Source organism: Lacerta agilis, chromosome 10 (assembly GCF_009819535.1).
Source record: "Lacerta agilis isolate rLacAgi1 chromosome 10, rLacAgi1.pri, whole genome shotgun sequence".
NCBI lineage: Eukaryota > Metazoa > Chordata > Lepidosauria > Squamata > Lacertidae > Lacerta > Lacerta agilis.
The window spans coordinates 47664019-47690907 of record NC_046321.1 but is presented as its reverse complement, the minus strand read 5'-3'; the positions used below and the strand labels follow the sequence as shown (position 1 = coordinate 47690907).

The 26889-nt window shown below is 39.1% G+C and overlaps 1 protein-coding gene across 4 annotated transcripts in view; it reads right to left on the bottom strand.

The window, feature by feature from the left end:
• The window catches only part of ADAMTS20 (ADAM metallopeptidase with thrombospondin type 1 motif 20), a 78533-nt gene that overhangs the window by 35987 nt on the left and 15657 nt on the right, over nt 1–26889 (bottom strand). For all 4 annotated transcript variants that reach the window (XM_033161650.1, XM_033161652.1, XM_033161651.1 and 1 more), the window contains exons 4-18: nt 22810–23069; nt 20819–20902; nt 20130–20254; nt 19555–19595; nt 19196–19301; nt 18114–18260; nt 11367–11508; nt 9199–9303; nt 7848–7993; nt 5541–5722; nt 5310–5446; nt 3658–3775; nt 2875–2970; nt 2008–2174; nt 1774–1903 (exon numbers count right to left, since the gene is read on the bottom strand). In XM_033161650.1, the coding sequence (XP_033017541.1) occupies nt 1774–1903; nt 2008–2174; nt 2875–2970; nt 3658–3775; nt 5310–5446; nt 5541–5722; nt 7848–7993; nt 9199–9303; nt 11367–11508; nt 18114–18260; nt 19196–19301; nt 19555–19595; nt 20130–20254; nt 20819–20902; nt 22810–23069 (1986 nt within the window). The remainder of the gene's footprint in view (nt 1–1773; nt 1904–2007; nt 2175–2874; nt 2971–3657; nt 3776–5309; nt 5447–5540; nt 5723–7847; nt 7994–9198; nt 9304–11366; nt 11509–18113; nt 18261–19195; nt 19302–19554; nt 19596–20129; nt 20255–20818; nt 20903–22809; nt 23070–26889) is intronic.

Below are 26889 nucleotides of genomic sequence, written 5' to 3'. Positions count from 1 at the left end.
TTAAAGATGAGATTTAAACAGGATGAAAGCAGATTTTATTTCAGGCTTTATTTAAAAACTAGCTTAATCTCATCAAAATTTGCAATAAACGTTATAGTTCCCCTCCCCATCTACCTTCCTTGTTCACTTCAGAGAGCTGACAGTCTCGAACATCAGGGAGGAGACTCAACACCGGTAAAATTGAGGTAGCCATGAGTTGTTCAGTTCAGAAGCTTTCACCTCCATTTGAATTAAACACAGCCTGTCATATTATTTGAACCCAATATGTGGTTAATCTTACCTATGGTTTGTTTGAAACAGACACCAACCTGTGAGTTATGAAGCTGTTGTGTGTTTAACAAATATTGGTCAACATCAACCACATTTTAGGACTGAACTACTTACTAAACTGAAGTTAATTAAAATCAGTGAAAGCTGCCCATCTCTTTGCAGTCTTGCCTTGAGGAGGAAGGGAGAAGTGTGAAATTGAGAGGCTCAACTCGGGTCTATGCCTGCCACACTAGTAGTTGAGCACAACATCAAAACACAGGCATCGTATATATAATTTGCAACTTAGTTATGAACAGGACAGCATTCACAAAATGCAAATTTTCCAAGAGATTTTTCCTGCATGGGCATTTCATAAAGATGGGAGCTTTTCCCTAAGCTTCTTGGTATACTGAACTGGAAACGTTGTTTTTTCTTTTCTTTTCTTTTTTTAAGGTGTTTTTATTGAAAGATTCTCATGGATAACAAGGGTACATACAACATCTCCGTTTTCAATTCATAAAATCTTTTCTATAGGTCAGTTACATTCATAGCTGTCAACCTTCCCTTTTTTGCAGTGGGAAACGGCACTGGAATAAGGGAATTTCCCGCAAAAAAAGAAAAGTTGACAGCTATGGTTACATTTGGGGTGAGACATTGCTGTGTTAAGCATTGTGAGGTTGGGAGGAAAGAATTGGTGAGTGAGAGGGGGAGAAAGAAGGGGGGTAATGTTATTTCATTCTTTTGTGTTTGAAGGTTCTTTATTTGTCTGTCTGTCTGTCTGTTTTTGTTGGTGGTGCAAGGGGTTGGGAAACTCAGAGCATGGTTGGTTGCATTCAGTGGATCGCAGAGAGTTTTGCTTGTGTATGAGAGGGGGTGGGTGGGGGTGTTGGGTCAATTTAGCCATATCAGTCTGCATGCTGTCAGGGGGATTGTGTTGCTGTCTTGTATATGTAATAAAAGGGTGCCACACAGGGGTGAAGGCATCCTCTTTTACTTGCCCCCATTCTAGTAGAAACATAATTTCCGATCATGTTTTCATTGTTCCAACGGCCGCTTCCCAGGTATGACTCAAGTTCTATTGTATGTACTGTATAATCCCTCCTTCTACCTGGCCAATCCCCCTGGCAACACCTCCCCAGCCGGGATTGGGCGGCTGCTAGTGTAGGTGGAGTTCACAGGTATCCCAACCTGGGAAGGTGAAGCCAGACCAACTGCCAGGAGCTGCCACCGTGATTCAACGGGCCTCCCCGCAACCTCGCAACATGCACACCCCGTTTGATGTGGGGAACGCTCATTGTTCCAAAGTTTTTTAAAGTCAGAATTTCCTTGCTTTTAAACAGTGAATCTTAGGAAAATTATGAAGATGGTCTACCAGGCTGCGACCTACACAAAACTATGTTTCACACACATTTCCATAATCAAACCACAGCAAGGTGAAAGAGAAATAAATATAGTTTATGGCAGGTTACGACAAGAAATTTTGAAATATCTTAAAAATCACGTCAACCAAGAAAATGACAATACCTTGACACATTTTGCTGCAGTCTTGCCAAAGCCCGTAGGGGTCCCATATAAACAAATCATGGCTTTCTTCTACAGGAACACTGAATGAATAACGAATGTCGGGGTTGTATAAATTCCCTACGCACAACACCTAAACAAAGATTTTTAAAAAACTGTTTTTCAATGAATTTTTCCTCACTCCTGGTATGTAAAAAATGCAAATGCACACTATTAATTAACATATTAAAGATTCACCTGCAAAAGAATCTCCTCTTCAAGCCGTCCAGTGCTGTTTATTCGCTCCACTGTGTTGTTTGACCCACTGTACTCAAAATTAGTTCCGTACATACTGATTTCTTTTTTAGACAAGCTCACAACAAAATTTCCATTCAGGAAAAAATGCCCCTGAGTGTTGGATAATGCTATAACAACATTAAGAGAAACAATCACCATTAGTGCATCTTTACTTCATACTTACACGCATCTTGCACATTTGTAATGATTTAATTATTACTAGGGAATTACGCCCCTTCATGGATCACTGCCTTGTCGTGGCGAAGGGGCTTGAATTACTCAGGGAAGCTATGGAAGAAGGAAGAAGATCAAACCTATCCATTCTCAAAGAAATCAGCCCTGAGTGCTCACTAGAAGGACAGATCCTGAAGTTGAGGCTCCAGTACTTTGGCCACCTCATGAGAAGAGAAGACTCCCTGGAAAAGACCCTGATGTTGGGAAAGATGGAGGGCACAAGGAGAAGGGGACGACAGAGGATGAGATGGTTGGACAGTGTTCTCGAAGCTACTAACATGAGTTTGGCCAAACTGCGAGAGGCAGTGAAGGATAGGCGTGCCTGGCGTGCTCTGGTCCATGGGGTCACGAAGAGTCGGACACGACTGAACGACTGAACAACAACAGGGAATTACGATATGGAACATTAAAAGAAATCCCAAGATTCAATTAATTGTAAGAATTAATCTGAACCCTGCAGTGGTAAAATACCTGCAGTGAAATGAGTCAGCTGATATAGTGATATTATTATGCAAAGGTGTTCAAGAGCGTCTTAGGGCTGTTGGATTTCTCATGGGGAATGAAAGCCAGTAACGGATTATCTGGAACACTTACCAAGATAGTTGTCATCTTCTGGCTTCCCTGAATAGCTGTGCTGATGTATGTCAAGGTTTGTTGCTCCTATGGGAATTTTTACTACAATGTTATAGCCTAGAATATAATTAAGCTTAAATTAATCGTATGAAAGATTATGCTTGTAAACGATAAACTTCCCAGGAGAAGTGATAAACCTGAAGAGAAATTAAAGCAGCTAGATCATCACTTCCAAGGAGCAACGAAAACAATTTATTCCCTATGTAATATTGCTTTGTTTATTAATTATCTTAATCACAGACCGTAACAACCAAGACACGCACAAAAAAGAAAATTACCATACCTCACAAGTAAAAACACAATATTGGAAATGCATGTTTGGGTTAAAGGTGGGCCTCAGGTCTGAAAAAGTTTAGAACTACTGGTTTAACCCATTAAAATATGTGGCACTATACTAAACTTGCTCATAACACTCCAAGGAGCTTTCCTTTCCATAGCTGGGTTTGGGAATGAAATGAAAGTGATGTTAGAAATTAATAAGATTGTAATATAGAGGTTTAAAAATACAGCCATTTTTGAAAGGAAAATATGTCTAGCATAGTGGACAGCATGGTTGAATGTAGAAAAAAATGATTTAATGCCAATATTTATTGTTTTAATTTTGAATTGTTTAAATTTGCTACTAGAAAAACACAGCCAACTGCACACACACAAAATCAAACTTGCGAATCTGTCTGGCATATGAAAGCCAGTGTCATATGCAATTAAATATGTAAATAGATAGATGGATATCAAGAAACATACCATAATGAGCGCTATTGAAAGTTCCTGCAAGAGTTCTACATGAAGAATCATCACCACCACAGATTCCACATTTATCTTGCCTTGCCTTAGAGTTTAACACATGATCACAGCCTGCTTGCTATGGAAACATGTCAAAATGTTTTTAAGTACATGCAACAGCATTCAATTTACAGGTAATTCAAATTACTCATTTTAACCTATCATTCCTCACACCTTGCAAGTAATAATTCATTTAACAATTCTCATGAACAATAATGCATTTGGTGCTGTGTTGCAACAACGACTAGCTTTACTAGTCTGTAAAAGAAGATTTCCAAACGAATGAGCACACCAAAACCATACTTCTAATACAAGTGTGTTGCGACAAACAAAATATCAAAAGCATAGGTGTGCTGGATTGTGGCTTAGGAGCATGTTCAAAACAAATGGAGAGGTTGTGCTTAGGAGAGGAACAAACAGAAATGGGGGTGTGGCAATAAAAAGCACCCACCAACATGTCATCACACACATCATCTGTCTGCAAATGGTTTTTTTGTTTATTAATTAGATTTTCCATGCTCAGGGAAAATTCAGGTTTAATATAAAAAAGTATATGGACTGGCATTTTTATGATGACAACATCATAGGACATTGCTATATATGTATGTTTGTGTGTGTGATCTGGAAGCTCCCTATGAACTAGATTTTGTGGGCAACGGTTCACTTAATACCATTTCCAGGATGTCGGTTTTATCAACTCCAACTAGGCGGGGTGTTTGCTTTCTAATGACCACTGTTTTTAGCACTATTTGTACTTCTCTGCCTTTCATTTCCCTCTGACCTCTCGCTGTTTACAATTCCACATAATAATAATAATAATAATAATAATAATAATAATATAATTACTTATACCCCGCCCATCTGGCTGGGTTTCCCCAGCCACTCTGGATGGCTTCCAACAGAATATTAAAATGCAATAGTCTGTTAAACATTAAAAGCTTCCCTAAACAGGGCTGCCTTCAGATGTCTTCTAAAAGTCTGGTAGTTGACATCTGCTGTAGTTCATGAAAGCTCATGCCGTAATAAATACCGCATTTTTCGCTCCATGAGATGCACGGGACCATGAGACGCACCTATATTTTAAAGGGGGGAAAACCAGAAAAAATATTTTTCTGGTTTTCCTCCTCTAAAAGGCTGGGAGGGGGCGCTGGAGGGGGAAGCGGAGGAGGCAGCAGCATCCCCGCTGCTCCCCCCACCAACCTCCGCGCTGCCCACCGATCCCAAAAGCAGGCTCTGCCTCCAATCGCTGTGCAGGGAGCAGAGAAGAAGGGGCGGGTCCCTCCTTCCCATCTCAACTTACAGCGATCCGAGGCAGAGCCTGATTGCTGTGCAGGGACCCCTCCTTCCCTGCTCCCTGTACAGAGATCGGAGGGGAAGCCTGACGCTGTGCGCGACTCTCGCTCAAGCATACCAAGAGCCGTGCGCAGCATTTTACCAGCTCTCCCTCCGCTCCATGAGACGCACCAACAATTTCCCTCACTTTTTAGGAGGGAGAAAGTGCGTCTCATGGAGCGAAAAATATGGCATGTTAGGACTTTAAGGCACCACAAAACTCTTTGTTGCTCTCAAACAGTTTCCAAAAAGATTTGTGTTGTTTTAGTGAACTCAATTACCCTGCATAAGCCTTGCACACATATATCATGAGTGTCCGTTCCACATGGAGTACCATCAATGACCCTGTCTTTCAGTTGATAGTAGGATGTTGTGCCAGAAACACGGCAAAAAAGCTTACAGCGATCCTTCGTAGAAACTGTTGGGAGAAAAAAGCCAAGTATGTTTTTGTCACTTGTGAAATTGTACACAAATGAATATTTAGTTTAAAGAGGAAGTTTCTGATTACTTACTGCCACTGTATTTTGGAAGCCAGCGCACGGTAGATGTTAGCCCGTTGATGTTGAAATGTTTACCATCAAACTCAGAGCACTGCTGTTCCCGAAAATCTTTTCTGCCTTTGGGACATGAATCAGTATTACATGATCGAAATTTCATCCTGCGGCCAACGCAGTATTGTCCTCCATGTTTTGGCCTAATGAAAATTGCATTGCAAGCATGTTAAACACAGACAGACAGTCACTTCACTTATCAAACCTTTATTAGGCATTTACATGTAAAATCGCGAGAGAAAGAATCACATACAGGAACTTATATATATATATATATATATATATATATATATATATATATATACACAAAGAAACAATAATTAAACTCATAGGCTGATTGTATGTGTGTATTAGTAAAATCTATAATTTCCTCCTGTTAAAGTACTCCTTGAAGCACTGCTGCCAAAAACTCGGCTACCCCCGCAGTCACCCCTTGGTCAATGTCAGAGAGACAGAATCCAACACTTCCACCATGCTGCGGTTTCAAACCGTCCAAAAGGGGGGACAACACGCGTTCACGCAGCGTACTGTGTAGTGGACAATAAAAGAGAATATGCTCTACAGTGTCCGGGACATTCAGGGAACATCTGCAGTATCTCTTGTTTCTGGGAATATTCTGATATCTACCCCTGACAAATGCCGAGGGAAAGATATTCAGTCGGGCCAACATAAATGCCCTACGTTGGGCTGGTATTATTAGTTTAGTAACATAGTTGACCCTGCTATCTAGGATATTTAAATCATAGAATATGGGAGAGCAAATTTTATTTACTGCTGCCACAATATTTTGTCTCTCAACATCTTTTAGTCTAATTAGGACATTGTGAAAGATATGTTGCTCACTTGAATTCTACAAGGGCTCCAGCTCAACAGTCATATTCAAAACAAACTTTCCAAAGACATCTTACTGATTTAATCTAGACAACATGGTTGGCTTTAAAAGATGACTGGACAAATTCATGAAGGAGAAGGCTATCAATGGCTAGGCTTTGCCTGCAGAGGTAGTAATGCTTCTGAATACCAGTTGTTTGAAATGACAGGGAGGAAGAGTGCTCTTGTGCTTAGGTCCTCTTTGTGGGTTTCCTACAGGCTTATGGTTGGCCACTGTGACAACAGGATGCTGGACCAGATGGGCCATTGGCCAGACTCAGCAGGATCTTCTTAAGGTGATGGCCACCATTGCATAGCTTTAACAGACTTCTATCAGAACACTATAAACAATATTTTCAGAACTAAACTACACTGCTGTGGTTTTCGTTTATTTGAAAATATATATACCTGTATATACAGCCTTTCAATTAAAAATTTCCAGAGCAGCTTTCAATAGGTAATAAAACACATTGCAAGCAAAAATATTTAACACAACTTAACAGCTGTAATGTGCATCATGGTGGGAAGCCATTTATACAATTACAAAGTGATTGGGAGTTAAATATAAAATGTCATCATTGCACAAGCATGCATTTTTTACAAACCCCACCACATTATTCTAAGGCTTTACTATCCACTGCCAAAATGCCAGGATTCTACAAACCAACTATTACAATATATACAAAAAAGATAGCTTATGTTTCATTTGGCTTTGAGTAATGCACTATTCATAATTTCTGCCTTTAAATTTCAAAAGACACATTGAAATTATGATCCAATATGGAAATGTGTCTTTAAGAGCTTGAACAGGCATGCTACTCTTGATAGATCATTCAAAGTATAGCAGTTCGAAAGCATACCAGTGCAAGTAGATAAACAGGTACCGCTGTGGCGGGACACGCACTCTGGCACTCGTCACAGTGTCCCGTTGTGCCAGAAGCAGCTTAGTCATGCTGGCCACATGACCTGAAAAGCTGTCTGTGAACAAATGCCGGCTTCCTCAGCCTAAAGTGAGATGAGCGCCTCATCCCATAGTCACCTTTACCTTTTACCAAAGTATAGTAGTGTGTTTTCAAGAACTCAGAGGTAAACAGCCATGCCTGGCTGCATCTGACTAAATAGAACAATAAAATTGGGTTCCAGAGTAATAGCATCTGTTGTTTGACCTAAGGGATTGAAAACAAGCTTTGTGGTACCCCCACTCACCTGTTCACATGGGGCAAGTATCAACTCCTTCCAGGTGGTTTCAAGTAAGTGATAATGGAAATGCTAAACAGTATGTCATTATCTGATCCACTATGGAAACCTGCTATTAATTTATTATTGCTTTCAGAGGACTAGGCAGAGTAAACATAGTCTCAATGGATATATATTTAAAATGAAGAACAAAACACATACTCTGGCCGATTACACAGTCTGGTTGTGCTTTTGATGCCACCTCCACATGTTCTGGTACATGAACTGTAAGGTCCCCAGGATCCCCATTCTCCATCTACGGGGAGCTTTTCCTTTTCTTTGCTTACACAAATCCCATGCCGGCAATGCTGCTCAATTAATAAACATTAACAAAATCAAAATTAGAAAAAAAACTAATTCAGTGTGCACAGACTCTGATAAGCAAATAGGAGAACAGGAATTGATATCAAAGAAAATTAAATTGGAGCTAGAAGATTACTGTGTCATTTAAACACTATGTAATGAACTTTGCTGTCAAAATACTATTAACAATTCAGTAATCTGGAAAGTTCAGCATCTAAGCCTTCATTTATGCATTTAAATGAGATGTCTAGCAATTCAAAAGCAATCTGCTCCTAGTATCTTTAATTCAGAACATCAGAATATCTGGCTGCTGGTATTTTTACACATACATTATGCAATGAAATAAGCGTGAACTCCAATTCTGATCAGAATAGAAAGCACACCTAAAACATGTGCAATAAGATGGGCCTCCAATATGCAACAGACTAAAGGAGTTAATGTGTGTAAAACTAGTGTTTATCCACAATGGATTTGTTCCTATGAAACATGGGACAGTAAGAAACACCAGCTGTTTTCATAGCACTTGTAGAAACTTCTCCATTTTCCACTCAAGACAGGATAGATATCCTGCTTTCATTCCAAATGAAGGGGTTCATTTTCAGTATGGTGTGCAGCCACACAATCTACCCATATCATGTGAGTAGACGACAGAGGCCTTATGCAACCATGCCAGTCCAGGCAGAGGGCAAATAAGGTACCTTTAATCAGGGGTGCCAACATGGTGACCTCCAGCTGTAGCTGGACTACAATCATTATGGCCCCCAACTAATAGTCTATTAGCAGCCACTGAGAACCCCCTTACCCCAGACAAACTTGTTTCAGTTCTTGGTTGTTGGAATCAAGTTGTCTTGAGTGACAATGCAAAAGTGTGCCATTGGGGGTAAAGTCAAACCATTAAGTTACAGTGCCTGCTGTGGCTGTAGAAACCAATCTATGGAAGCATAGATACATCCTGAATTGTTAATTCATAATTGCCTTCTACATCACAGTTTTCATTCAGAGGAGACCTCCAGCAAGGCACTCCACTAATGAAAAATCAAGATTGATTTCTTTCAGTATTATTGGTACAGTGTGTGTGTGTGTGTGGATGTAACAGCAGAGAGAAAAGGGAGGTCATGATGACATTTGAAGATAAGGATAGATCTAGATGTGGACAGAAAGCCAGTGATTTAAGGAAAGGGAAATGGTAGATGTGGAAGAGAAATCTTACCATTCCAAGGCCACATTCTGTTCCATCGGCCAAAGGCATGTGCTGCGTACGGCAACCCTTATGAATGCCTTCTGCACTTGTACACCACAAACGTTTGCATTGTTTCTACCAAACAAACAGGATTTACTTTGTTACACGTGTAACACTTATTTTTCATCAATCTATAGATGCAATACCCCCAACTTAAACTATGTTTTGGTTTTAAGCTACAGGACAGGCCTAGTTGTCAACTGGGAACAACCCCAGGGGTGTCAGAAAGAAGGCAACATAAGGAGAAGGATGTTTTACAGGATACTGGGTGGTATGCAACAAAGTACAGTCATACCTCGTGTTGCATTCGCTGTGGGATGAGAACGGTGCGGGTTACGAATGCGCCGAAGCCGGAAGTACCGGAACGGATTACTTCTGGGTTCAGCGGTTCACGCATGTGCAGACACGTCAAATGTTGTCATGCGCATGCGCAGAAGCGCCGGATCGCATCACACACATACGCAGACACGGTGCTCAGGATGTGAATGGGGCTCCGGAACTGATCCCGTTCGCATCTAGAGGTACCACTGTAGATCCCTTAGCACACGGCGCTGTCCCCAAAATTTGCTCTGGAGGGTTGTGAGAACTCTCAGAACAGTTGTGGGAGAAAAGAGACTGGAGAGGGAGGGAAATTCCATTCCATAGCCAGAAGTCCTTGCACTAGCAAAACTATATCATTAGATGCCACCCATGTGTCCTGAGTTCGAACACCAATATTCTAATCTAGTGAATTAAAAATGAAGTGTGCATGCATTCTTAAATGTGGCTTCAAATAGTTTCAAAGAGCAACCAGGAAAAGCTTGTGGTCCTGTTTACATTTTAAACTGAAAAGCCCTGTTTGAAACATGGACCATTTATCTTGGACATGATCCACATGTATTTTGTGCTTAAGATATCTGCATGCCAAATACAATCTTGTGGTGAGTGAGCCTAAGAAATCTCTAAATGGTCATGTTAGAAGATACTCAGCCCACTAAAGGTACAATCCTATGGCTATCCTGAAGTGCATAGGAGTTTGGGGGATCTTCCTCTCCATGGCCAAAGTAGGTGGTTCAGCTGCAGAGGCCTGTTTGTTGCAGCTATAGAAACCACAACAGCTGTCTCTGCTCCAATGGTGGTTGTAGGGAGAATGGGCATACCAGGGATGTGCTGAGGGTAAATGGATTTAATCCAAAGCCCTCCCATTTCTAACATGTCCTGAAATAATGAAGTACTTACTCCACTGTGGGATTGGGATAGTTATTTCCCTTCCCCAGTGGGACCAACAGAAGTTTCAACAGAAGAAGTGTGGGATGAAATATGCTCCCTCCACATTCTGTCAGGCAAAGTGAGCCCATTCATTCATTCATTCATTTATGTGATATGACAGTAACCACTCAGTCCCCCAATCTGGTAGGATTGGTCTGTTATTAATTAAATTTACATTATAAACTTTTGGCCTTGAGCTAAGATCCAAAGAACTACACTAGGCAAACTTTAAATTCCATTTTGGAATAAAAGGAGGAGGAAGAGGAAGGAAGGGACAAATCTATGTATCTGACAATACGTCTCTTTCTTAGCTCAGTGTGATTAAGAAGTATTCACACAATACATTATGGTTACTTTTAGATTAGCTTTTGTGGCTTTGTTGCCCCTTTACTATCAAACTCTATTTAGATACTGCATTTCAAGCAATATCTTACTTCTTCTGAATATTGCCCTTTGCAGTGGAATGAACACCTCTACCTCGGCAACATTTTTTAAAAGATGCTACTTGATCATTTTATTTATTTTATCATTATTTTATCTTCCTGCTAACTTTCCTTTATTACTGATTACTGAGTTAACAGAGTTGATGCATTTTGTTTCCATTAAAATTGTTCATTAAATGTTGTTACATATTTATTTCTAGCTCCTCCATTACCCGGGTCACTAACAAGAGAAACAATGAAAAGCTAAGAAAAATCCTGTGGTTTGGCGCTAAAATGCAGGATACACGTGTTTCCAAGGATAGGAAAAGCAACAAGGAATTACAAATTAAAGGTGGGGGGGGGACACAAACGTTTTCAACCATCTTCTCAGGATTTCAAGATAACTTCAGCAAGATTTTGAAGTGTTATACAAGTATTATAAATTGTGTTTTGTATTATATAACTTACCATGTAAGGACATACTTGTGACCCAGGTCCAAACATAAGCTCACACTGCTTGTTCACATCATACAGGGAACCAGGCAACTGAGACTGAAAGTCATAGATTCTTCCATTTGGTTTGTCAAGAAGGCATTCCCCATAACCAGTGCTATAATAAACAAACAGAACTTCTCTTAAACGACACATTGCTTTTGACTCAAGCATACTTTGTAAATAAATTTGTTTTTTTTTTTCCAATAATATTTATTGTATTTTCAAAAAAGAAATAAGAAAAATAGACATCTACAAATACACACTTACAACAACAAACAACTTAACACAGTAAAAAACAAAAAAAACATCAGAAAATAAACACAAAAAGAAAAATATATCATCATAATAAAAATAACTCCATTTTCTTATCATCTTTTAGGAACTTCCTCCTGTTTCCCCTTATTTGCTTTCCTTGAGAATATTAAACGTAACTTCCAATTTTAATTTCTCGCACATTATGCATGCTAACAATCTTAAAATTCAAAACTATTTAAATTTATAACTATTAGCTATTAACTATTAACTATTAACCACTAACCTATATTCAGAATCTATTTGTGAAATTTATAATTCCCTAAAATTCTTATTATTCACTTCAACCTATACATTGACAGCCTATCCTTCTTTTACCAATAAAATTAAACTTTTAAATGTTACAGTGCTTTTTTAAATACAATTTAAATTTTCCCCATTCTTTCTCCACCACGTCGTCACTCTGGTTACGGATTCTCCCGGTCATTTCCGCCGGCTCCATATATTCTAGCATCTTCATCTGCCATTGTTCAATGGTAGGTAGCTCTTCCAATTTCCAGTTCTTTGCTATTACCACTCTTGCTGCTGTTGTGGCATATAATACTAAATTTCTATCACATTTCAAAATATCTTTACCTAAGATACCTAATAAAAAGGCTTCCGGCTTTTTCTTAAAAGTATATCTGAGAATTTTTTTCAACTCATTATAAACTTTTTCCCAAAAGTCCTTCACTTTCGGGCACCCCCACCACATGTGAAAGAATGTTCCGTCGGATTGTTTACATCTCCAACACTTATTGCTTAAACCATGATACATTTTCGCCAGTTTGACAGGAGTCAAATACCACCTATAAATCATCTTCATAATATTTTCTCTTAGCAAACTGCATGCTGTAAATTTGATATTTTGATTCCACAGTCTCTCCCAATCCTCCATCATGATGTTGTGCCCTAGGTCTTTTGCCCATTCAATCATTGCCGATTTCACCAGCTCATCTTGTGTATGCCACCCCAGTATCAAATTGTACATTCTGGAAAGATTTTTATTTTTTGGTTCTAGTAGTTCTGTCTCCAATTTGGATTTTTCTGTCTGAAAACCAACTTTCTTATCTGCTTTAAATATTTCATTAATCTGATGGTATTGTAACCAATTTGTAACTTGGTCTTTCAATTGTTCATAACTTTTTAATTTAAAACTCTGTCCTTCTTGTATCAAAATGTCTTTATATTTCGGCCATTGTCGATCCAAGTTTTTGCATTTATGTGCTTTAGCTTCCAAAGGTGATAGCCATCTGGGTGTTTTATTTTCAATGAATACCTTATATTTCGTCCAAATTTTATACAGAGAATTTCTAATTATATGTTTCTTGAAACCACTGTGTACTTTAGATTTATCATACCATAAGTAAGCGTGCCAACCAAAAACATTATCGTGTCCTTCTAAATCTAATACATCGGCATTTTCTAACAAAAACCAATCTTTCAACCAGCAGAAAGCTGCTGCCTCATAATACGTTCTCAAATCTGGCAGGGAGAATCCCCCTCTATTTTTTGCATCTATTAAAATCTTATACTTAATTCTGGGTTTCTTTCCCTGCCAGATAAATTTCGTTAGATCTTTCTGCCATTTTTTGAAACATTCCATCTTATCTATAATTGGCAACGACTGAAACAAGAATAACATTTTTGGCAAAACATTCATTTTTATCACAGAAATTCTACCTAATAATGACAATTTCAATCTATTCCATATTTCTAGGTCTCTCTTTATCTCATTCCACACCTTCTCATAATTGTCTCTATATAAGTTTAAATTGTTTGCAGTCATATTGACACCCAGATATTTTACTTTCTTCACGAAGCTAAGCCCTATTTGTAGTTCCAATCTTGTGATCTCTTCTTTACTCATATTTTTAGTTAAAACTTTGGTTTTATTCTTGTTTAACTTGAAACCTGCGACCTGCCCAAAATGCTGAATTGTCTCCAGTGCATACTTTGCACTGTTTTCTGGATCCTGTAGGGTTAAAACCACATCGTCTGCAAACGCTCTCACTTTGTATTCTCTTTCTCCCACTCTTATTCCTTTAATATCTTCATTTTGCCTAATCATATTCAATAGGACTTCCAGGACCGAAATAAAAAGTAATGGGGATAGAGGGCACCCCTGTCTTGTTCCCTTCTCGATTCTTATTTCCTCTGAGACCACATTATTCACAATAATTTTTGCTTTCTGTTCCTGATATATTGCATTTATTCCGTTCAAGAAATTACCTCCCATCTCCATCTTTTGAAAGTTTTGTTTCATAAAATTCCAAGAAATATTATCAAAGGCCTTCTCCGCGTCAACGAACATCAAAATAGCTCTTGTATTACTTCTTTTTTCTAATCTTTCCAATACATCCACTATATTTCTTATATTTCCATTCAAATGCCTTTCTGGCAGGAAACCTGCTTGATCATTGTGGATGTATTCCTTCAACACACTCTTCAATCTTTTGGCCAAAATATTTGCAAATATTTTATAGTCCACATTCAATAATGAAATCGGTCGGTAATTCTTAACTTGTGTTTTATCAGTGTCTGGCTTCGGTATCAGAGTAATATAAGCTTCCTTCCAAGTCTCTGGTGCCCTCTTTCCCTGTAGTATTTCATTGCATACCTCCATCATTGGTTGAATCATCCAGTCTTTTAAAACTTTATAGTACATTGCTGTCAAACCATCCGGTCCTGGAGCCTTATCCAATTGCATAGCTTTAATTGCTTCTTCTATATCTTGTTTTGTAATAGGGAGGTTGAGGATAGCTTTTTTCTCCTCTGGTATCTTACGCATTCCGTTTTTCTCCAAAAATTGTTGGATCACATCTTTATCCTGCTTTTGTTTTTTATATAACTGCTTGTAAAATTTCTGAAAGCATTTCCTAATATCTTTAGGATCTTCAATATTCTTCCCATCCTCCATTAAATTCGTAATAGTATTCTGCTTTTGTCGCTTCTTTAACTGCCAAGCCAATAGCTTCCCGCATTTATTTGCCGATTCAAAGGTTCTCTGTCTCAACCATCTAATTTTCCATTCTATTTCTTGATTTATTAAATTAGCAAACTGTACTTGTAACGCTTTAATTTCTTTTTGTATTTGTTGATCTTTTGGTTTACATCTCAATTTTTCCTCCTTTTCCTTGATCTTTTCCAAACATTTTTCTTTCTTTTCATTTTGTTCTTTCCTTCTAATTGCGTTTTGTTGAATCAGGAAACCTCTCATTACTGCTTTACTTGCGTCCCAAATCACCCTTTTTTCCACATCTGTATTCAAGTTTATTTCAAAATAGTCTTTTAGAGTTCTTTGGGCCTTCTCAACTACTGTTCCATTTCTAAGAAGCGAATCATTCATCCTCCATCTAAATGAGCCTTGCAAAGTCAATTTTAGTTCCAATTGGACTGAATTGTGATCCGAACAAGTTTTTGGGTCTATCTGTACCTTATTAATTCTTGGTGCCAAGTCCTTTGAAATCCAGATGTAATCGAGCCTACTCCATGCTAATGCTGCCTCTGAAAAGAAAGTTGCTTCCCTTTCCAGAGGATTGCGCAATCTCCATGAATCAATTAAGTCCAAGTTGTCTATCATCTCAAAAAATGATTTTGGTAATCTTCCTTCATTTGAGAACTTGGTTCTTTGTGATCTGTCCATCAGTGTGGAGACCACACCATTCAAATCTCCCATACAGATGATTTTGTATTCCAAATAGTCTAATAATATGTCATGGATTCTTTTGTAAAATTCCACTTTGGCATCATTCGGTGCGTAGATTCCCAGAATTAGAAATTTTTCTCCTTGCACATTCAATTCTATTGCCACATATCTTCCTTCCTTATCCTTAAAAAGTAACTTTGGATTGTACTTTTCCTTTGTATATATTACCACTCCTCTCTTTTTGACATTGTCTGACGAAATAAATTCTTGTCCTAATCTTTTATTTTGTAGCACTCTTCTGTGTATTCTCGTTACATGAGTCTCTTGTAAACAAATTACATCCAAATTCTGTTTAATTAGTATATGATTTACGCGGTTCCTCTTGGCCTTTGAGTTAAGACCTCTTATATTCCACGTCAAAAGTCTTAACGCCATTTTTATCCTTTATCAGGTATCGGTGCTGCTGCTCCTAATGCGTCCACGTCGTCGTCGTCGTCCTGTTCTGGTCTTGTTGATGGTTTTGATATCGGTAACCTTGATGGTGGTATTCCCAAACTCCCAGGGTACTTCCCTTGTTGTTTTCCTTCTTCAAATTCCTCTGAATGTCTGTCCAGAAACTTTTGCTTGTCCTCGACCGATCTTATTTTTACCTTCCTCTCTTTATACCTGAAAGAGAGACCTTGCGGAAACTCCCACCGGAAAAAGATTCCCTTCTTCCTCAGAGCTGTAGTTACGTCAGAATATTTTTTCCTAAGGTCCAGGAGGTATTGGGGGATGTCCTTATAAAGTATGATCTTTTGGTTTTCAATCACCAAATTTCTTGCGTAATGTAGTTCCAATATTTTGTCCCTATCTTCTCTGCTTCGAAATTCAACCAAACAATCATTAACTGTTTTTCTTTTCTTACTTTTGCCTCCAAATCTGAATGCTCTCACCACTGTTTTATTTAACTCCTCCTCCTCCAAGTCCCAAAATTCCGCCAACTGCTCAATCAAAAATGTTTTTAAGTCCTCTTTTTCCAGTTCTGGCAATGATCTGATTCTCAGGTTATTCTGTCTCTCTCTCAATTCAACCATAGCAATCCGAATCTGTAAGTCCTCCTGCTGTTGATCCACCACCCTAAGTCGAATATTTTCAATAGCATTCACCTGTGTTTGCACCTCTGTGAGTTGCTCTTTATTTTGCTTTATTTCTGCCTTCATTAAACCCACCTCCTTCCCCAATCTATCAACTGTTTCTGTATTCTGTCGCACCTCCTGAGTATTTTGTTTCAATTGCTCCGCAATAGAATTCTGGCCTGCCTGCAATACGGCCAATTGTGCTAATATTTGTTCCTCAAAAGTTTTCATAGAGCCTTTCCTTTGGTCTCTCCTTTTCACTGTTTGTGCTGGTGTAGTTTTATCATCCTCCATCTCAAGGTCACCCAGCTGCGGGTATGTTCCAAGGCTCTGAGAATTCCAAAAGTCACTTTAAACTGTCAATACAATTTATTTGTGGCCACCAGAGGGACCTTCTCCAGACTAATTGTAATTTCAGTAACTCACCACCAAAGAGCACCGTTTCCCTTTCAGGCAAAGTCTAAAGAGTTAACAAAAGTTTTTGTACAGATCCAAACAGTTTCCAATTGTCTCTTAGCGGCTTCCCTGCTCCTTATCACCCTTCAAAGTCCTCTCAGGGCTTCCACAGGATTCAAAGTAGCAGTAAAACTCAATTCGGAAACAATGTATCAGGCAGTTCAAATGACTTTTCCACCTCAATGGCCGCCCGCGGACTGACCCGGTTCTCCGTACTCCAGAGGGCGCGCGGGGTTTTCTCTTTTAAATTAAATCTTTTAAAAGTATCTCATCGTCCACTTTCTTGCCCCCCCCACAAGGTTTTACCCTTCAGGGGGCTTTCTTCTTTCCAAATTAAAGTTTTTCAGAACTTCTGAAAGGTTCTCGGCTGTACTACAGTCCCGTTACAACAGTCTTATCGCAAACAGGGGGGAAACGGACTCCCTTTTTACGCTTCCCTCCGCGCCAAATCTTCTAAAGAAAACTTTTAAGACAATCCTCTTTACTTACAGAGTCCAAATTTTTAATCCAATTTAAGGAAGGATGGTGCGCTCTTAATCCGTCGGCACTGCTGCAGCACGGTGTCAGGCAAGCGGTCGATTCAAGCGCCCGCGCCTACCACCTCACCCGCTCTCGGCAGCTCTTACTAGGGCTTACCGGGGGGCGAGGGAGGCGCAAAGGGCATCTGCCGAATCCCCAGGTCCTCAGAACTCTCAATCTGAGGCTTAAACGGGGCCGAATAGCAGTTTCGGTACCCCAAAAGCCTGGCAACGTCAGTACCCCCCCCAGACTGGGAAGGGACCCTGCCGATCGGTAATGGCGCCCACCGGAAGTCCTACTTTGTAAATAAATTTGAGGACCGGGGTTTATTTGCTATGGTGCACTGCTATTAAAGAATTCAACTTAATGCGGTGCCATTACAAGAATTCAACTCTGGGTTTGTGAATTGATGCATAACCTATTTTCTGACACAAAAATAAGCACATGTTCAAATGTAATATAGTTGTGTTCTAAACTATGATTGTTTTTACCTTTTATAAGGAAACCCCAAAATGTAAAATTTATTTGAAGCTTTTCTCTTTCTCTCCCTGCCCCTCATTTAACACCTATTTTAATAAAGTTAAAGGTTGAAATTCTGCATGACAGAGAAATCACACAAATGCCCACCACTACAGCGTCCATGTGCTAAACATACACAGGAGGTGGCTGGACTGGAACCATACTTACTCAAGAAATTCAGTAATGTATTTCTCACTGCATTTCGACCAAGTCCATGGGTTTGAATGGTAATTTAAAGTCGGGGCCATTACATGATATTGATGTTTAGTCCCAACTTCTTTACATTTAAAGCTATCATCATGGGGAACATTAAACCTAATACAAATACAAAACAAATTCAGAAAGGGCCTTTTACTTTTCAATAACAATACGAGCAAACATTAAACCGATGCATCGCCTCATTGATTATGACAGCACTTGAATGGCGTTTTAGGGGTTCTTTGCCTTTCTAGCAACTCACCTACGGAAATATATATTCTGAATCTCAGCAATGTTTTTAGAAACTGGGAATTAAGATATTGCAGAGTAAGAGCTGTACATATTTGGGGGCAAAAAGTGAAAAGACACAGGCAATTCTCAACACAATAATATTCTGGCAGATTCCTACACAACAGCATGGTGGGGCAGCGGCACTCACCTGACCTCTGGCCAGTCACATTGCTACTGCTTATCAGGGGGTAAAAGTGGGGAGGAGGCAATGGTAAGATTGGCATAGTACAAACCCACTGGTGGATCCACTCTACTGCTCCCACCAGTGCATTTACATCTCACTAGCCTTGAGCCTCCCACTCTACTTCCCGGTAAGCAGCAGCAATGCAACGAATGGTCAGTTGAGAACTGCTGCCCCACTGCCGTCTGCTACTTAAATTCATTTCAAAATATGCCAGGTTTCAATGATAACCTGGAGTAGCACAGTGGCTAAGATACGATACTGAGTTACATCAGAAGCCAAGATTCAAGCTATTCTCAGCAACACCACTTGTAATGACACTGAGATATCTTACAGTGTTCTTGTTGGGAATCAGTAAGATAACGTACTGTATATGAACCACTATGAACACTCCCAACTTTAGAGTCTAAACTGCTATATAAATGCTAAGTATTACTATGTAAATACAGTACAGCACTTGTTGCAAGCTCATGCTTTTTCAGCCAATCATGTAGAGGCTTCCATGCATTTTTTTTTTTAAATACTGTGTCCCCTATGTAAGGCAAATGCAAGATTTACTTGGTAGAAAAGACAGACTTACACGTGTCCAAGTTCATGCGCTATTGTGAATGCAGCACTTAATCCATTTTCCTCACTGATGGAACAGCTGCGCAGTGGGTCACACATTGTACCCAGTTCAGCTAAACCTATAAAATGGAATTTGTTACCTGAATGCGAAATAGGTTATATAGCAGCAGTGTTGTCTTCACAGACAAATGCAGGCCTAGGACTGTGATCCAAATATTTATCATCATGTAACCAAATGCTTAAAAAGGTTCAAAATATGTTCAAAAAGTTTGCAAAACAAGATAAATTACATTAAATACCCGTTTACATTTTAAAATAACATTTTTCTTATTTGCAGAAAAATTGCATGATCGCCTTTTTGCTTTAACTTACCTAAGGTGTCACATTTTTCTCTAGCTCTACAGATATCTTCCCTTAAAGAAACAAAAGTTTTCTATGAAAATGTAAGTCTTAAAAACAATAGGGAAAACATATTCCAGATACCTATACATACTTTTCTGACCCCCCCACCCTCTCCATTTGAATTCTTCCATTAATATTTCAACGGTTTTAATGGGCAAGTGCCCCCTTTGACTGGTTCTCAAAGATGTACTCGCAGTTAAAGCAGCATCTTGGGATCAAGGTGCCTAGTTGTGACCCTAAGCATACATATTTTTTTATTAAGATCAATGGCACTAAATTCCAAGAGAACACGCCCCACATGGTTAAAGATGTAATATCACCACTCCTCAACTAGAATTAAAACTGGAAGCAGATCAGGGGTTTATGCATTCCTTCTCAATATCCCTTGCCTCTTATTTGCAAATTCTTCTTCCTCCTCCTCCTCCTCCTCCTCTTCTTAATCCTGAATGTTCACCCAAAGGTTAAGAGGGCCCAATGGTACTTTTATGCAGTAATTTTATGGAACAGGGATAGTAATGAAAAATGCATTTTCTCACATACTGTACCTAGTGATAAGAACTGCAGTATCGTGGTGAGAAGGATGAGCATCATCCATAATGTTTTGTGTTTGCTGCCATAAACAGAAATTGCGAAGAGTGGTAGCTGCATTAAAACTGATAGCTGGTCCTTCCTGTACATAAGTTGCCAAGACAAAACAAGGATGGCAAGTTTAAATCCATTGCAGTTATATTATAATGTAAGACCAGCTCTGAAAAGATATCTCAATGGTACATATCTGTATGAATTTTGAGCAAGTAGATGACCAGAAAGACTAGTTGACGGGGTCAAGGCTGAACCTGGTCAGCATTAAAATTTTATTTATTTATTTATTTATTATTAGAATGTATATACCACCCTATACCCAGAGGTCTCAGGGCAGTTCACAGAATAAAATCAAAATATAAAACCACAAAATATATAATCAAAATAAAAACAACAACCCAATAGTCCCCCCATGATAAATAATAAACCTGGCCATGTTAATCAGTATTAATAGCTAGATCCCAATTCTACAAATTTGCACCAGCCTGTCTGCCTGCAATGTATGTACAAAATACTTGGCAGAGCAGCTAGCAAATCTCATTTCAAGCATTTAATTTCAATACTTTTAAAAGTATTAACTTCTGAAAGTACACATTAAAACTGAAAATTGCAGCAAGTTACTCTGAATCGTGAAATGAATGCATCTTCTTACCTGTTCATTGTGAACTACAATTAATTTTACAATCATAATATTTATTTGATTTCCTATACTTGAATCTTTGTAGATTGTAGCAACCTAGATAAATAAAAGCCAGAGTGTTAAAATTCTATGGTACTGTACATTCAGTGGAATCCAACATTGCACTGAGCATTCATTCAACTCCACTGCCCTGTTTGATTTAGCATGCAATCCTATCCATATTTTCCAGGCAGCAAACCCCACTGAATACTGTGGGGCTTACTTAGGAATAATGATGCATAGGATTGTACAGTCTGAAGCAATTTTCATGTCACATTTTCTCTAAGTGCAATATATACACAAACAGGTAAACTAACAAATGCCACTTGAATGCCCATTCCCAGTCAGAATCAGCAAGAGAGTTATTTAGGGCAAATGTAATATGCAAATTAAACCACAGAGCCTAGGGCTTGCTGATCAGAAGGTCAGTGGTTCAAATCCCCGTGATAGGGTGAGCTCCCGTTGCTCGGTCCATGCTCCTGCCCACCTAGCAGTTCGAAAGCACATCAAAAGTGCAAGTAGATAAATAGGTACCACTCTGGTGGGAAGGTAAATGGCATTTCCGTGCGCTGCTCTGGTTCACCAGAAGCGGATTTGTCATGCTGGCCACATGACCTGGAAGCTGTACGCCGGCTCCCTTGGCCAGTAATGCAAGATGAGTGCCGCAACCCCAGAGTCGGACACGACTGAACCTAATGGTCAGGGGTCCCTTTACCTTTACCCTTTAATATGAAAATTAGCTTATTGTCCTGTTGTCGTCAATGGGACAAACCCATCAAACTTGGGAAACTACTGGTACATTCTCGCCACACCAGGAAAAGGTCATGTCTTATGGCAAACCTCTGGCATAGTATTCAAATCTCTCCCCTTCCAAAAATTCTAGTTATTTTCTAGGTGCAGAAAGTATTTTAATAAGCCTGTACACTGGCTTAAGGTCCTGTTTTTCTATTTAATAAAGGCAAAGATAATTCTTGAGAGACCTTATCTGTGTTTTAATTTTAAAAAAAGTTCCATAACTGTCTTAACTTTAGACCTCATCCACAACCCAGTTAAGCCAAAGTTCTTTAATTTAAATGAAATGAGATAAGTTTATTTTAATCCATATTGGCCTGAACTGTACATAACAGATTAGTAGAAGCAGATTTGACATTATATGCATTCACAGCATTATTTGTGGGTATCTGGGGCTCAACATTCCCCTGACATCATTTTTAGAACCAAATTTACTGTGAAAAAGAATTTGCCACTGGATACAGCCAACCAAGTAATATGGGCCTGGATCCAAAGAGCTGCCTGGGCTCATGCCAGGTTACTATGCTAGCCCAAATGAATATGTTTGATTTTTTCTTGAATAGCCATTATCATTCCCTCTAAAAGCAAAATGTGTGACCCTATGCCAATCTATGTGGAAGCAAAACTGGACATTCACAAACAAAGTATTTTCTGCATACACAGGGGAACCCTGAGGTATGCAGAAGCCTACTTCTTTCCTCTCTATAACCCCCTCCTGCAAAAGAGAGTCAATTTTTTCTCCAAATTAAAAATGTTTGCATTATGGAACCCTGGCAGCAAGAGGCTGGAGTGCAGGTGCAAATCTTCTGCTCTGCAACTGTGAAAAAATCCCCTATCCCACAAGGCTGTTTAAGCTAGGGGGGCATGTTTGGCTAATTCTTCAACTCTCCTTCTGGCCTGGAGGAAGACCAGGGAAATTGCACTCATGGATACACTGCAACATGTCACCAGGTAGGGAAAGGTTGCCAATTTCTTTGGGGGGGGGGGACAAAAAGCCTTTGATCACAATCCTGGAGGTTGCAGTCTAAATGGTACGTTGCTTAAAACAATGACGGGACGCCAGGAACAGTTGTCTAGGCTCTACTTTGGTCCCTCCAGACTGACAGGGATACAACATTAATTCTCCTCAAGCACCTGCTGGAATACATCTACAATAATATACGCCTACTTACTATTGACATTAGCGTTAATACATAATGCTGCAAGTTCCGTCCATGGTGCTGAACCATTCTGGCATCAGCCGTAACCATCACCTCTACATATCTTGGATAGGAAAGGAAACGTTTCCTCCGGGAATGTGGATTGTTTCTATCACTCTCGACAGAAAAGTTTTTAGAAGCATATTCTACAACTGTGTGCTCCTGAAGTACATTTATGTCTTTCATTAAGCTGCTCTCATATGGAAACAGTAAAGTGCTTTTCTTTGGCTCTTCTGCAAAATAAAACGAACAATTACTATTGCACATACAATTTGCAAGGCTAACACCCTAATGCTAAACATATTTCTTTCAGTTCCCTTGCAGCTTAAAGGATCACACAGAAAGTGGGGGAATTGGTTTGAAGAATGAACATAAGTTTTTGTCTGTTTGGACTTCAATTCCTCCCTCTGCCCTTTATGCTCTAGACTGAAGAAACAAGTTACTTGCTTTGTTTAGGTGTTAACTCCGAATTCTGGCATGTGCGGGCTCACACCTGAGTTCTCTGTTGCTTCACATGCACACTTCTCAGTCCCTATCTCTTTCAGGTCATTTTAGGGGATAGTTTTTATATACCGGTATATAAAAAACAGCAATGGGATTTGCTTGCATACTTAAGAGGACCCTTTGCACACACAGGAACTCAGTTCTGCCCTTTTTGTTTCTCTTGCTTCGGGCACCATTGTACAAACAAGGGAACAGATAGAAAAGAAGATTGGAATGTTACCAATCAGCCCAAAAGAGAACAGAAACTAATCTATGCTCACTTGTCTATGTATGCCAATAAGCAGAGTCAGGCTAGCATAGAAATTCATTTACATTCAATGTCATTACTACATTCAATAGCTAAAATTTCTGCTTGGGCTACTTAGGCTCTTTCTCTGCCAGTCAATAATTGCCTACAGGCACCTTATAAAGATCCAGGACTCATGGGAACAAGGCCAACAATCCCCAGCACTGAAAAAGAAGCCTGAATCAGCCTTGCTCATATTCTTCATCCCATTCCAAACAAAGATGGGGATGCTGAATACCAAAAGAAAAGATGTCCTAAACTTGCTAGTTTGCCCGAAGGCTTTCCTATAACACTCTACTTTTGTTGTTCTCGGTGGATAAAGCAACTCTGAAACTTGGCATTTGCTACATAACACATGCATAATAAGAACAAAAGTGTTATTCCAAAACCCATTGGTTAGAAATCCAGACACCATATGGCAACACCTGTGCGTGAATACAGCAACCCTTAAACAGGCCTCTTCACCGCTGGCTGTTATCCAGTACATAGTGTGCCTCTTCAAGTGTGTAATGCTTATGGAATATTGTCTACCACCTTTCTTTTTTCCAAGTTTCAATTTCCCCCAAAACAAACTTTAACAAGAGTACCCCTCTTGGTGCTATTGTACCCACTACCAATGTTTTATGTACTGTGAATCTTTTTCTGCTTAGTTCAATGGCTTAACAAAAAGGTTTCATATCACAGAACAAGAGGTTGAGAAGACACAACCCATTTATACATGGTGTGGAGTTACCAATCACAGCATTACAGAACAAAAAAAAATGGCTGAGATGCAGTGATATAAAAACAACTAGCCAATGAAATTAAAAATACGCAAAATTCAAAATACAGGAATGAGACACAAAAATGGCGAATTGAAAAACAGTGAATTATAAAGTCATAAGCTACAAGTATTACATATTTATAAAACTGCCTTCCTACCTAGCTATATAGGGCAGGGTGGGGAGACATTCCTAAATAAATGGCAGCAATGCACAGTGATGAACATGGCTTGGAAATGAAGATGTTGAAAAAAACTCCACAAGAAGAAATAATTACACTTATAAGAAGAAACAATTGCTCTCATATGAAACAGTGAAGAACTAACAACACTGCCTAATCTACACATAAATACTTCAAAAAATACACATGGGATTGCACCACACAGACCTTCCTAAGGTGACACAATCTTCTTGCTAAACATACATTTCCCTACCTAGTTTTCCATGAATGCACACGTTAAATCTGAAGACTCACTTTGCAAAACTGGTATTATATATCTTGACCACCTATGATACCATTATATACACAATACTCTATTTCTGTTGTGGCACATAGGTATGCCTTTATCAAGGCCAGATTCAATGCCTTCCCATCAAATGTCATGGGCAACAGACTCTCTAATGGCCAGATTTCATTGCTATGTGACTGTAATAGTGGTTCCGTAGAAACATTACAACATATACTTTTTTGCTGCCCAGCTTATACTTTTTTGCTGCCCAGTCTAGATTTCTATCCCCCCCTCTGATAGGACAGGCAGACGGAACTCAGGAGGCTAAATTAATCCATTTATTGAATGACGAGGAACCGAGTAGATCTCTTACAGTCGCTAGATTTTTGATAAATGTCCTATCCCAGAAAAAGAGAAATGGGTCACTGCATAGTTTTGATAGTTTAACTAATACCCAGTATTATTAAGAGGAAATTAAGTTAATTAACTCTTAAATAAAGTTTTAGCTGAATCCCTATGCTGCATATGTATTAACCAAATTGAGTTAAAATGTTATTCTTGAAGGGCTGTTTAGAATTGATATTGTTCAAATTGCAGCAGTTGCTGCCTCGTTTTTTAATTGTTTTATGTCGAGTTGCTCCAAATTGTATGTTCTGTTTGCTTTGTCTGTTTTGTTTTGATATGGGCCAATGGCCGTAATAAATTTACTACTGCTACTACTACCACACAATAAAAATTCCAATATATGTCTACTCTCACTGTCTAAATCCCACAAAGTTCAATGGAAGAGATTTCCAGTTACTGTAAATGTGTATCGGATTGCAGCCATAATTTTTTTAACAGCTATACTGCAGGGTGGACACCAGGGGGTGACAAATGTAAAGGATAGAGAAGCAGATGTTGCTCTGATGTAGGTGGAGAAGAGTGACACCACAAACAGAAGGGGGTGCCATAGATTTAATTTAATGCAATCTGAGTTTGATTAGTCACAAATATGACATAACAACCAAAAATTTCAATAGGCTACATAATGCACAGCCTTTGTAAACCCTGGTAAGCCCATATGATTCCTGCTTTGTCTGGAGAGAGCTAAACCAAGACCCTGAACTAAGACGCAACATTAAAGCCAAATCTTAGGCTTAGGTCTGCATAAATGCCCATAATTTGTTATGCTTTATAAATGCCCAGAATTTGTTATGCTTTATTTTGAACTCAGTCGTTGTGATTTTGTGGAATTTGGATTTTTCCATTTTCAAACAGCAGGGTGAGTAAACAATGGAGAAGTGGTTTGAGGAACCAATGGAAAAGTCTGATTGGCAGGTGATGCTGGGAGGTAGCGTTGGCGTATAGTTATGTTGGACACAGAAACTCCACTCCCTGTACAATGCTGCCCTCTTTCCCTAACCATAAGAGGAATCGTGGTATACAAGAAATGCCTTTTTAAACAAAACACACTGAACAGCCAGATCCTCACAATTATTTCCTATGTATCAAATTAAGAAACAATTCCGCACATGAGAGAAAATTGCAGAAAATTGCCAATCTTGCTTCATCAAACCAGAATTGAAAGGCTAAAGTACACCCCAAAGCATGCTGCTTTCATTTCTCTTTACCGCCCAACTTCACAAAATACTGTTTAAGAGGCGTTCTGCATTATTCACAATTGTCAAAATATTCTTAATCTGTATGCAAGCCCTAGGCTGAGCATTTGGCAATGGTGCCAACTCTCAAAAATGCATGTGATCTAGTTAAGAGAAATGCTGCTCAGAGAGCCTATGTTAAAACAACGCATATCTACCATTTTTTGCTGTTTCCAAACTTATAAACATAAGCCTTTTCCTACAAAAAGCAAACAAACGCTTATCCATTTTTAATAACAATCCCAGGTTATCTAATTGAAAATCATACAAATTTCGACTACACGGGAATTACTGGAAATACTAGGTCCAATTCCTGGAAAAGGAATGGACACTGTTCAGTAGCCAAGCAAACATGGCGGGGGGGGGGGAGAGTATTTTGGCATTATCTGGTGCCTGATCAGCCAAGTGTCACG